The sequence below is a fragment of the Oryctolagus cuniculus genome, chromosome 7, assembly GCF_051225735.1.
Source record: "Oryctolagus cuniculus isolate XC-2025 breed Fujian yellow rabbit chromosome 7, ASM5122573v1, whole genome shotgun sequence".
NCBI lineage: Eukaryota > Metazoa > Chordata > Mammalia > Lagomorpha > Leporidae > Oryctolagus > Oryctolagus cuniculus.
The window spans coordinates 154876446-154889435 of NC_142873.1; the positions used below are offsets into that span (position 1 = coordinate 154876446).

At 51.5% G+C, this 12990-nt stretch overlaps 1 protein-coding gene across 7 annotated transcripts in view; it reads right to left on the bottom strand.

Moving 5' to 3' along the window:
* The window catches only part of DNAJC16 (DnaJ heat shock protein family (Hsp40) member C16), a 46578-nt gene extending 36928 nt beyond the window's left edge, over positions 1-9650 (bottom strand). Inside the window, exons 1-4 of one of the 7 annotated variants that reach the window (XM_008249768.5) lie at positions 9546-9648; positions 7187-7371; positions 3181-3247; positions 1152-1488 (exon numbers count right to left, since the gene is read on the bottom strand). In XM_008249768.5, coding sequence (XP_008247990.1) covers positions 1152-1488; positions 3181-3247; positions 7187-7353 — 571 coding nt within the window. In that variant the 5' untranslated portion in view covers positions 7354-7371; positions 9546-9648. Of the gene's footprint in view, positions 1-1151; positions 1489-3180; positions 3248-7186; positions 7372-9032 lie in introns of all 7 variants that reach the window. The other 6 variants (XM_008249765.5, XM_008249767.5, XM_008249769.5 and 3 more) reach the window with 6 other exon arrangements.
* Positions 9651-12990: the final 3340 nt, after the last annotated feature.

Genomic DNA, 12990 nt, shown 5'->3' on the forward strand with positions numbered 1-12990 from the left:
CCAAGTATTGTCTGCAAGCCCCATTGGCATTAAAGCGATGCTTGACGGTTGCTTGAGTCAACCCGTAATCCTGACGTTTCTCCTACGTATTAGCCGGGCCCCAGCCAGATGCCAAGAGACCACGAGGGCATTTCAGAAACTCCACAGGAGGGGCAGGCGCTGTGTACAGCCAGTTCAGCCACCACCTTAGGGACGCCCACGTCCAGTACTGAAGCACCTGGGTTTGAGTCCTGCCTCTTTCCAACCCAGCTGCCTGTGAATGTGCACCCTGGGCGGCAGCAGAAGATGGTTCAAGTACTTGGGACCAGGGGCCGGCGTTGTGACGTAGCAGGTAAAGCCATCACCTGCAATGCTGGCACCCCACATGGACACTGGTTCGTGTCCTGGACACTTCACTTCCAATCCAGCTTCCTGCTGGTGGCCTGGGAAAAGCAGTGGAGGATGGCCCAAGTGCTTGTGTTTTTGCTATCCATGTGGGAGACCTGGAAGAAGCTCCTGGCTCCTGGCTTCAGGTGGGCCCAGCTCCGGCCGCTGTGGCCATTTGGGAGGTAAACCAGCAAATGGAAGCTCTCTCTAACTCTGACTTTCCAATACAAATAATAAATCTGAAACAAAATAAAATTTATCTTTTCATTTAATTTTCCATGAACTTTTAATTAATTAATTAAAAAAATTTTAAATTTACTTATTTGAGAGGCAGAAAGACAGAACGCCCCAAATGCCTGCAGTGGCTGGGGCTGGGCGTAGGCTGAAGCTGGGAGCCAGGACCTCCGTCCGGGTGCTCCACACAGGTGGCAGGAACCCAACTGTTCCAGCCATCACTGCTGTCTCCCGAGTCCGCATGGACAGGAAGCTGGAGTCGGAAGCAAAGCCAGGTACTGAGCCGCGGCCTGCGCTGTGGGATGTGGGTGTCTCAGCCACTAGGCCAAATACTCGCCATGAACGTTTTGAAGTACTCTCACGTACAAAGCTTCAAATCCGTAATGCAAAATGGAAAGCGGCTTCTATATTCCCCCTTTCGGAAAATGTGCTTCCGGAGAATACCAATGACCATGAACCTGGCTGCTCCCTCCCCCGCATCCCACGAAATTCGGGAGCTATGAAAGTCACCTTCTCCTAGGCAAACAGCCTCCAATCAAGACAACTCTTACCCAGCGCTTCCAGCTCCTGAACGACTTCTTTCCACACAGGCTCAATGTGGATGCAGCTGAAGCACCAGTCGGAGGTGATCTTAATGAGGTAGGGTTTCTTGAAGCTGTCGGGAACGACTTCGTTTACGTAATGGGAAAAGTGCAGCAAGTACTTCTCATCAACCGAGTCCCGCCGCTCGGAATTGAAAGGGAAGTGAAAGAAGGATTCGTCGAAGTAGAAATTGTCGTGGAAACGTCGGAAGCGGTATTCTCGCTGCTGCTGCTTCTGGTAGCCCTGGTTCTCTCCGGCATCTCCATAGTGATCGTAATGCGACCTCTTTTCTTCATTGGAAAGAATCTGTTAGGAAATGAAGCAACAAAAGAAATTATCTAAACAATAACAGGAAGGCTCAGACAGAGGGCTTTTCTGTATGCGGCTTAGAAATCACAGAAAGCAGATACAGACTATCATACGATTCTTTAAATCACCCAATGTACTGAGACGCTCTCATTTCTATTTCTTCTAGTGGTGTTTTTTAAAGGTTTATTTATTTTACTTGAAAGTCAGAGTTACACAGAGAGAGGAGAGGCAGAGAGAGAGAGAGAAACAGAGAGAGAGAGAGAGGTCCATCCATCCACTCCCCAATTGACTGCAACGGACAGAGCTGCGCCAATCTGAAGCCAGGAGCCAGGAGCTTCTTCCGGGTCTCCCATGTGGGTGCAGGGCCCAAGGACTTGGGCCATCTTCTGCTACTTTCCCAGGACATAACAGAGAGCTGGACAGGAAGTGGAGCAGCTGGGTCTCGAACCGGCGCCCATATGGGATGCCAGCACTGTAGCAGGGTGTTAACCCGCTGCACCACAGCGCTGGCCTGAGAAGCTCTCATTTCAATACAGACAGTGAAGAGGATTCAAGACCAAGGTATTTCAATGGCTTAGAGTACCTACACTCATGCTCACGCTGGCATTAAAGATTCTGAACTATCACAGCACTAAGTAAAAGTTAGCATCATGTGGTTCCCCAGGGCTCAGACACAACAAAACTGACTTGGTCAGTCTTTATGAATTGGAATAATCCACACAAAATACGAAAAGTTATGAACGCCAAAAAGCAGTCACAGAACTGAGTCTGGTGCTTTGCTTGTGGTCGTTGTTTTACTCGAAACTTTTGAATCCAACATCTGAGATGGTCATGCAGGATCGCGTGTTACCTGCGAGCCACACTGGCTGTTGGCGAGCACTCACCCGCACAATCAGGAAGCCGTGGAGTGAATCTCGTGTGCACTCCAGATCAACCTACTCTGTTGGAAACGTACTAAAAATCTTATCTAAAATAAATTTGCAAGCATGTCATTTTAAGAAATGCAGGTGAATCAATAAGTGATTTTTTTTTTTTAAGATACCTGCACCCCTAAGCACTGTGAGTGCCCTGTGGTGGGAGGAGGGGAAACATGCGGAGGTCACTCACTTCTGTGTCTGGCTTACGGCAGGAGGCTCTGATGACCTCTCCTCCCCCTCCTTGGGCATGTTTAATTTTTAACTGACACATAATCACCGTATATGTTTATGGATACAGTGTATATCAAGACACGCAGATAACATGTAATAATCAAATCAGAGTAATTTGTATTTTTTTGGTAAAGATTTATTTTATTGAAAGTCAGAGTTACTGAGACAGAAGAGAATCTTTTCATGTGCTGGCTCACTCCCCATACGGCTGCACAGCCGGGCAGAAACCAGGAGCCAGGAGCTTCCTCCAGGTCTCCCACACCAGTGGCAGGGCCAAGCACTTGGACCATCCTCAGGGATGCTTTTCCCAGGCCATTAGCAGGGAGCTGGACTGCAAGTGGAGCAGCCAGGCCTCGAACAGGCACCCACATGGGAGGCCAGCGCTGCAGATCGTGGCTTTAACCCGCTGTGCCACAGCGCTGGCCTCTACTCTACCTTTCAAACAAATAAATAAATCTTAAAAACAAACAAACGAACTGAGCAGCCAAGGCTTATTCTAGAAGAGCTAACGGACGATGAACCGCAAAGGCTGACGCGATACCTCATAGGCCTTGCTGATCTGAATGAACTTGTCTTCTGCTCCAGGATCCTTGTTTTTGTCAGGATGCCTGAAACACAAACGGGCAGACAGTGAGCACGGGTTTAATTTCTTGCACACTGTCATGTAACATCCTGCTACACACAGTTCACTACATCAGAGGCGAACGGAGGGCCACTGTACGGACGGTCTCCTAAAATATACGATAGAACAATCAGTTGCTCCGTGTGACTAATAAGTGAAACTTTGAACCGGGACAGCTCTCCCAGGCACGCCAGCTGGGCCTGTTTTCAAGGCGCCAGACTGCACGGCTGTTGAATGTCACCGAGCAGAGCTGGGCCACCTGCTTGTCCTGACGCTGCTCCCCAACAGCACTGAAGCTGCCCGAGGCTAAGGAACTCTTCCAGGAGGGTCAGCAGATCTCCCAGGACAGCAGCATTTTATCCTGATGTTGGAACGATGATGTCACAGCCAACACGAGCAGACGTAAGCGGCAGCTTTTAGGATGCGCTGCGAATTCCTTCAGTAATAATTACGCTTCAAATAGCATCCTGGCTTTCAAATTAGAACATTTCAACTTTCGTTATTACTCTGGTTATCTCATTCTACTCATGATCATCTCTGACCTGTAAGCGGATGACGACTTCCCGGCCACATGTTTAAGATGTGAGAAAGGTCTGCAGTTCGTGCAAAGTCATTTCAACTAACGCTGGAACTAAATCTTAAACGCCTGCTATCACATGCAGCCGACAACGCTTCCACCTTGCTGTCGTGTAGTGTTCTGTAACCTTTTGTTTTTACACTAAGGCTCTGGGGATTTTAAAGTCCTACAAACAAGGAGCTGGGTTTACTTCCTTGCGACTCCTAAGATCTAAGGCAGCGTTCAGTACAGATGGACTTTCCAAAGTTCACTTAATCAAGAGCCCGTGTGACAAAGTTTATTATTTTTACAGAATCACTTCTGCTAATCTCCAGTAACTTCCTCCTACTAAAGATTACGGAAAGACAATGCACAAGGAGCAAGTGACTCCTAAAAACACACCAAGTACACTGGAGTAATTAAAAAAAGACCACTACAACTTGCCCAACTTACTTTACCAGGACTATGTTTGAATGAATTATAACACATATTCTGATTTATCTAAAAACAAGGAGACTTCAAATGGTTGACTGCTGAATTTAGACATCCTTCCCCCCTTTTCTATGGATATCAGTGAGGAAAACATTTCAGCTAGGTATAATGAAAACAGTATGGTGGTTCCGAAGCACGTTTCTGGATGATAAGAACGAATAAAACAGGTTGGCTAATCAATGGCCGAGTTGCTACAAATCATGCAATCCTACAAAGAAAGATGGAACATAAAGAGCTCTGCAGGGAAGACAGGTAGGAAGGGGCACTTGGAGACTGACGCGGGGAGTCTTGGGGGCAGCTGGGTTAGAAAGCGCGGACCCTGCGGAGGGAGGCCGCGGCCCAGGAGCACAGGAGGCCACGAGGCTGCTCCGGTGGATAAGGAACATTTCCCCAGCTGTGGGAAGACACCGTGAGTCTGAAACACTTAGAAAAGCATCATTTCAGTCCTAGGAGCGTCCCTCCCAGTGCTATTTTCGGTGAAATATGGAGTTATCTCATGAATTGCAATGTGATACGCAACCTTCACAAATGTCAAAGGGAAGCAAACATTGTGCTTGGTATCGGCTGGCTGTCTGGGTACCTCCAAAGGCATAAAAAGGAAGACAGAAAAAGGAAGACAGCAAAGAATCAGCAAAGTCATTTACTGTTTGGTTGACTGGGCCACGTTCTACCCATCTGCTTCCCGGGGGTGGGAGGAGCTATATATTTTGCACGCATGACAAGTGCAAAATATCTGAGAAAATGTCATTCCTGGGAGAGGAAGATAGGGTTTCGGAGAGGGCAAAGTCATTTCCAGTGGGTTCAGCAAGCAAGGGAGAATTCCTAACACTAAGAAACATTTAGTAAAACAGGACAACAGGATGCCCCAATTAACCGCTTCCCCCTGCTACAGCTCATGCTGAAAAAGTCCAACAAGGAACACTGTCATTTGCAGCACAGTATGAAACCACTGGGGAGTAAAACTGAACCGATTCCAGTGGTAAAACACTGCCATAGGCAAAACACCAGAAAATAACAGGATAACAGAAATATGAAGTACAACCGTAGGCTCTTGCTGGACAACACTCAGAGTCCAGGGTGACGAATTACTCCCAGAGAGAATTTAACTAAGGAAGAGAGGCATATGACTCATTTAATTAATATCATAACACCCTTTCCAGCTCTGGAGGCTGGCAAAGTCAAAGCTGTGCATTATAACAGGTCCCGCAAAATCTAGCTGTCATTTCTGCTCTTAAAATATTGTCAAAGGCTATACCCTGTCCAAAACAATGCTGTTGCCTTATGAATTAACTGCAGATTTATACGTTTGGCATTGAACATAAAGAGGCCAGAGTTTGAAATGTTACTGAAAGCCACTGTGCTGCAGAGTCCCTGGACAGAAACCTGGTCAGAGATCGTCTTTTTAGCATCCAATTTGGAGACTGCAGGATACAAATATGCCCTAAGACATACACTCAAAATATTCCACTTTAAAGGACCCTGTACCTTTACTGCAACCAGTATAAGACTGAGCTGTGTTCCCAGAACGACGAGGGTGTCAGGCAGAGCCATGCACAGCCTGCGACATCATCTCCCTGCGGCAGCCTCGGCTTTGCTCCGCGTAACTTCCTGCTGTCACCCAGTCCCTCCCACCCACACTAACTCGTGCCCAGAAGGACAAATGACTTAAAGGCAAACAAACAGGGGCCGGGGCTATGACACAGAAGCTAAAGCCATTGCCTGCAATGTCCGGCATCCCATGTGGGTGCCGCTCGAGTCCTGGCTGCTCCACTTCTGATCCAGCTCCCTGCTGATGTTCCTGGGAAAGCAGCAGAAGATGGCCCAAGTCCTTGGGCCCCTGCACCCATGTGGGAGACCTGGAAGAAGCTCCTGGCTCCTGGCTTTGGATGGACCCAGCTCCAGCTGTTGCTGCCATCTGGGGAGTGAACCAGTGGATAGAAGACACCCCCTCCCCCACCTCTGCCTCTGCCTCTTTGTAACTCTGCCTTTCAAATAAATAAATCAATCCTAAAACAAACAAACAAAAAGACACAACAAACTACTGGTGCAGAAGGTTATACTATGGACTCCAGAGGTCATGTAAATGTACCACACTCTGAGCCTTGATTTTCCCGTCTGTCAAATGGGGACAACAATGTCCTCCTTCGCAGAAGGTGCTTGGTGATGGCGCCTGCTCAAGGCTGGCTCAGCTATCTTGGCGTCGTCTGTGTCCTTGTCACCCTTCTCTCTCTGCTGCACCTCCAGCTACACAGTGCAACTCTTCCGCTCCTCTGGTGTAGCCAAAGCTTTGTGGCAGGACTGATGATGGTTGTGCAAGATAACTTGCAGATTCACTGCTAACTTCTATTCTGATAACTATAACTTGCTAAGATGGTGATTTTTCTACCAACATTTTAAAAAATACGATATGCAACCCCAGAATATCTTTTTTAAAGTGATGGCAAACAGTTCTTATTCTCAGCTTTTTTTTTTTTTTTTAAAGTTAAGAAGCAATACCGTGGAGAACTGGCTTGTGTAGAGTTCCCGTTAGCAATCACCCTCTTAAAGAGCTCCTATTTGAAAACCGTATCTTGGGAGGATTTGCTTATCCGCTGTTGATGCTTCTTCCCTCATTTTAGCACTCAATATGGAAAGCACGCGAGGGGAGTCTTTAAGGCAAAGTGTTCCTACGAGGGGGCTTCGGAGCCCACGGGCTTTGGGTCTTATCATGAAGACTTATGGAGCATGAATATTAGTTCTTCCCCACAGAACATCTCAGACAGATAAGATATAACACACAGAAACAGAGACAAGTAAAAGCTAATCATAACTTAGGTTTCATACTCTGGCTGCAACTGCTTAGCTTATATTAAACTTCTATTTCTTTGTTTCACCTACCATTCCCGGGCGAGCTTCTTATAAGCCTTTTTAATGTCAGCCTGACTGGCCGTCCGGCTGACCCCTAGGACTCTGTATGGGTCAAAATCCAACGCAGACAGAATGTGCAGGATCAGAACCAGAACTATCAAGAACTGCCAGGAAATGCTCAACTTTTTCACTTCCATTTCTCTTCCTTTCCAGAGCTGAAATGATTGAAGAGGCAGTGAGTTCCAGCGGCAGAAACCTGGACAGTCTTGCTTTTTAGGTAAAGCTCTAAGATACGCTGTACAGATGAAAACAAAACACACACGAGGTATTGTGCAGGAAACGGGTCAAGTGCGTGACCATCGCTTTTCAAGTCGACAATCTCGCTTCCTCTGGTGGACATCGTAAACAAGAGCTACGACAGGCGAGAGGATGGGCTGCGAGAATTAACAGCAACTCTTAGAATTCTTGGGTTAGAAAAGCTTTAGAAATGACCGGAAATGAATGAGATGAAGAAATAATAAGTGAATGTGTAAAAATATATATAGGACAACCAGGGCAACTGCATCTCCAATACACGGTTTATTCTGACAATAATAGCTTAAGCTGGTTTAGAAATACTTCACGGAGCGTATGTTAAACAAACTCATGAAATCATAAGATTTACCACGTGCTAAGCTACAAAATGAGACAGTTGTGGCATTCTGGGGTGTGAAATAAATACAAATATGACAGTGAAACACTCTCAAAATCTGCAGCTAGGATTTAGCAGGCTTCAATTCTATTCTTTCTTACCATGCCCATTCAAGCAAGGAAACGAAAACGCTGCTTTTTAATTCTTAGCCACACAGAAACCTCAGGTGAGAAGAGCTGGCAACAGACAACTGAGTTCTCCCCGCAGAGGAAGCGTAATGGGAAAGACCGAAGCACAGGTGCAGCCTCCACGCCTTCTAAGGGGGCGGCAGGAGACCTCCCATTGGCGACGCCAGCGTCTCGCACTGGAATCCCCGCCTCTCCGCGTCCGACCCAGCTTCCTTCTCATGCGCCTGCAGGGGCAGCAGGTGGCAGCCCAAGTACTGGGGCTTCTGCCACTCACGCGGGAGACAAGGGTGGCGTGCCTGGCTCCTGGCCTCAGCCCGCCCCAGAGCTGGCTGTTAAAGCCATATGGGGAGTGAGTGACCCAGGGGATGGAAGAGCGCTCTGCCACTCAAGTGAATAAATATATAACTCCCCCCTTTTTAAAAAAGATTTGTATGCATTTATTTGAAACTCAGAATTAGAGAGAGAGAGAGAAAGATCTTCCATCCCCTAGTTCACTCCCCCAAAGGCCCCAATGGCCAGGGCAGGGCCAGAGGAAGCCAGGAGCCAGGAGCTTTCTCCAGGTCTCCCACGTGGGTGCAGGGGCCCAAGCTCCTGGTCCATCCTCTACTGCTTTCCCACGCACATTAGCAGGGAGCTGGATGGGAAGTGGCGCAGCCGGGACTTGAACCGGTGCCCACACGGGATGCCAGCGCTATAGATGGCGGCTCCATCAGCTGCGCCACAGCGCCAGCCCCAACATATCACTCTTAAAAAAAAAAAAAAAGTTTTAAGCTCCACCTCTGGCGAGTGCATTGCGCATTTTGGAAATAATCCTGGCTGGTTCATGAGAAAGGTGGCGCTGGCAGGGCAGCCACTGGCACTCCAGGAACACCCCCCTGTTCCAGGGGTAGTAGGTGTCTCCACTTCTCCTGAGTTAATGCGGGGTCAAGGCCGAAGTGTGTGACCCCTAGGAGGGGCAAAGCCGCGGGTGTGACCGCTGCCTGGGAGCCCTAAGCTTAGCACTGCACCTAGGCCGAGTGGAACCCTACAACACACCGGGTCACCTGCTCTGCCCTACCAAAAAGTCAAGGTGACACAGCCACGGGGGAGCTCCGGGGTCCGTCCTCCAGCACCTCGCGAGCGTGGGCAAGTTCCTGAAGTGCACCGAGCCCCAGAGTCCTGGTGCACAGAGCGGGGTCGACGCTACCTGGAGGCCCGAGCGCGCTCGGCAGGCGGTGCTACCATCACTTCCGCCTCGCAGCACGTCCACTGCCTCGTTCAACCGGGCCACGTTCTGCAGACAGGAGACCCCCTGCCCAACAGGTAGGCTGGCCGCCCTCGGGGCAGCGCCCCCAGCGCCAGGCAGGGGCTCCCGGGCATACGCTCGAGGTCTGGGCCCGCCTCGACTCCCGCCGGAGGTCGCGACCCTCCCGCGCGGCCCCGGGAGCCCCGGGCCGGGCCCGGTCAGCTCCCCGATCTCCCCCCGGGCCCAGCAGGCGCTGGGAGCGAGAAGGGACTAACGGGGGGCCGCCCGAGGCTGCCCGGGCCCGCCGCGTCCTCACACCCGCGCATCACGCCGGGAAGGAGTTACCGGGAGAGGGCACCGGCCCAACCGGCGGCAGCCTCGGCGCTCCAGTGAGTCCGCCGTCCACACCAGCGCTCGCCGGGGCCTGGGGAGGGGAAAGAGGCGGGGATGAGCCGGGGGCGGGGGTTGTGTGTCGTGGGGGAAGAGTCACATGACACTTAAAGGCCCAGCGCACCTATGGCGCGGGGCAAGCGTGTCCGGGTCGTCTATTTCGCGGGCGTATTTTGGCCCTTGCTGCCTGCCGTCGGCGCATGGACCTGGCGCGGTTGCTATAGGAACGAGGAGCGCTCTTTGGCTGGATCCAAAGTGTGGATCGTGACCAAAGAGGCCAAAACGTGCCGCCTAGCGAGGCACCGTCGCTCTGCATGACGGGATGCCACGCAGACCTCCCAGATCCAGGGAGGGTTTTCCACTCCGACCGGGAGACGGCCCTCGGCTAGCAACGGTTGCTAGGATGGGGAAGCGATGGCTGGTCCCTGTTCTCTTGAACCCTATTCATAGAATCTTGGAGCGTCAGCGCTGCAGGCGACCTTAGGGATCCTCCATGTTCTGAGTTCCAGGGAGGGGAGGGGACTTCTCTGTGCAGCCCACCCTCGGGGTGCCAGGCCCACCCCCAGGCACCAGGCCCACCCTCGGGGTGCCAGGCCCACCCCCAGGCACAGACAGGAAGCGGGGCCCCGGGGAAGCCGGCCGCGCAGGTGAACAAGGTAAACTTTCTTTGAGGCAGTGAGATGGGTTCCTTGGGGATAAGAAAAAGATTTCACACCCCCTGCCTCGTTTTAGGCTTTTATCATCTGCTTTCCTCCCTGCGTTACCACGTCCCTTATTTATATCATTTCCCGTCCCTTCCCGCTGGAGTGCCAGCTCCCGAGAGCCGAGGCTTCGCTGTGTTTCGTTCACTTCCTTATTCTCAGCGTTTGCACAGGCCCCGGCACACAAATGCCCTCCATAAACACAGGGGGCACTTTAAGTAGTTCGTGGAAAAATGGAATTAAAAGATACATTTGTTCTTGGTACAAAAACATTTTTTAAAAAAAGTCTATGCATCGCGAGGCCGGCGCTGTGGCACAGTGGGTAAAGCTGCCGCCTGCAGTGCCAGCATCCCATATGGGCACCGGTTCAAGACCCGGCTGCTCCACTTCCAATCCAGCTCTCTGTTATAGCCTGGGAAAGCAGTAGAAGATGGCTCAAGTCCTTTGGCCTCTGCACCTGTGTGGGAGACCTGGAAGAAGCTCCTGGCTCCTGGCTTCAGATGGGTGCAGCTCCAGCCGTTGCAGCCATCTGGGGAGTGAACCAGCCGTCACCAAGCTGAAACTAAGTTGTTTATCTGACCCTCTCTGAGAAATGAAGAGAGTTAATAGCCAAATCCCCCTCCCACCCAGGCCAGGTCCAGCCAGCATGCTAAGGCGTCTTCTCTGCTTTAACTATTATAAGAAAAGTAACTTTAAATAAGCACTGCACTCTTCTTCTTTTTAAAAAATATTTGTTTATTTATTGAGAGGCAGTGAAACAGAGAGGGAGAGAGCTTCCATCTGCTGGTTCGGTGCCCAGATGACAGCAATGGCTGAGTGGAAGCCAGGAGCCAGGAGCTTCTTCCAGGTTTCCCATGTATTGGGTCCATCCTCCCCTGCCTTTCCAGGGACATTAGCAGGGAGCTGAATTGGAAATGGGGCAGCCAGGACTGGAGCCGGCACCCATACAGAGGACCGGCATCGCAGGCAGCGGCTTAACCCGCTACCCTGCTACCCCGCGGCACTGGCCCCCGCTTGGACCCATTCTAAGGTGGACTTGGTTCAGAGTGTGGACTGTGGTCAGGTTCAGGTTTGAACAGGGACCAGTGACTTCAGTTCTGCGAGCCTCAGGCCACAGCTGTGACGCAGGGGTGGGAAGAGGCAGGTGGAGAGCACGTGTCTGGAAGACTATAGTTGGGGATAAACTGAGACGAGGTCTGATGTCACTGGCACAAGGGCTGGGACTCAGCGGATGCTCAACACCCAGGAGCAGTGGAAGTGAGCTGGGCTGAATTATGGGAGTTCAGGTGTTTTCTTTGTGGGCGGTGCTAGGGCGGAAGGGAGGGAAGAGAGGGCTTAGCTGGACGGGACAGGGGAGTTTGGGACAGTAAGCAGGAGGGGGGTGGCTTGGGGTTTTACCGGTGGCAGGGGAGAGGGCTAAGAGGAAACAGAGAGGTCGAGTGGCATGGCACCGGCCATGACAGTAGGCCTGGCTGTCCCTCCTGCTGGCTGAGTGCAGCTGCATCCCTAGTAGCCTTTATTTTTATTTTTATTTTTTATTTTTTGACAGGCAGAGTGGACAGTGAGAGAGAGAGACAGAGAAAAAGGTCTTCCTTTGCCGTTGGTTCACCCTCCAATGGCCGCTGCGGCCGGCGCACTGCGGCTGGCGCAACGCGCTGATCCGATGGCAGGAGCCAGGTGCTTTTCCTGGTCTCCCATGGGGTGCAGGGCCCAAGCACTTGGGCCATCCTCCACTGCACTCCCTGGCCACAGCAGAGAGCTGGCCTGGAAGAGGGGCAACCGGGGCAGAATCCGGCGCCCCGAGCGGGACTAGAACCCGGTGTGCCGGCGCGGCAAGGCGGAGGATTAGCCTAGTGAGCTGCGGCGCCGGCCCCCTAGTAGCCTTTCAGTAGGTTTGATCCGATCTCAGTGTCGCCTCCTTAGCGTGTAGATGCTTTGTAAAAGTGAACTTAAACACCTCAGTTCATTTGCTGCCCCTCTAGCCTATGCTGTGTTAGGATATCGTGGACACTTTCACGTTAGGAACCCCAGGTCCAGATCAAAGAACCAATACCCTGGCTACCTTTACACTCAGACAGACCAGAGCCCCCCTTTGCCATTCCAAAGGAAACACACTAGCCCCTATCACTGCTGGACCAGAGGCAGGCCACACGCACTGTGGACCACTCAGAGGTCCACACAGGAGCGGGTCATGCACTGCTCACCCCCAACTTTAAAAAAAAATTTATTCATTTATTTGAAAGGCAGAGAGAGACAGAGACAGACACACAGATTGTCTTCCATCTGCTGGGTCACTCCTCAAGTTCCCGCAATAGCTGGGGTTGGGCTAGGCAAAAGCCAGGAGCCAGGAGCTCCGTGCAAGTCTCCCACGTGGGTGGCAGGAGCCTCACTTGCCGCCGGCCCAGGCGCATTAGCAGGGAGCTGGATCGGAGGCGGGGCACTGGGGCTGCCCCCTGACATGAGCTGCAAGAGCGGCTGTACCACAAGGCCGGGCCCTCAGCCCTCGGGAAGGAAGGAAGCGGTAGGGGCCCACCTGCCTGCCCTGAGAATGGCAGTAAACCTTCCTTCTCCCTCCACTGCCGGTCAGCGACTGGCCCCGAGGGCGCTGGGCAAGCGAGCGGTCTTGGGGCGATCTACAGCAATTCCTCCTACTAGTTTTGGGGATATTCTACAGTCTCTGTAAAAGCCGTCTTCATCGA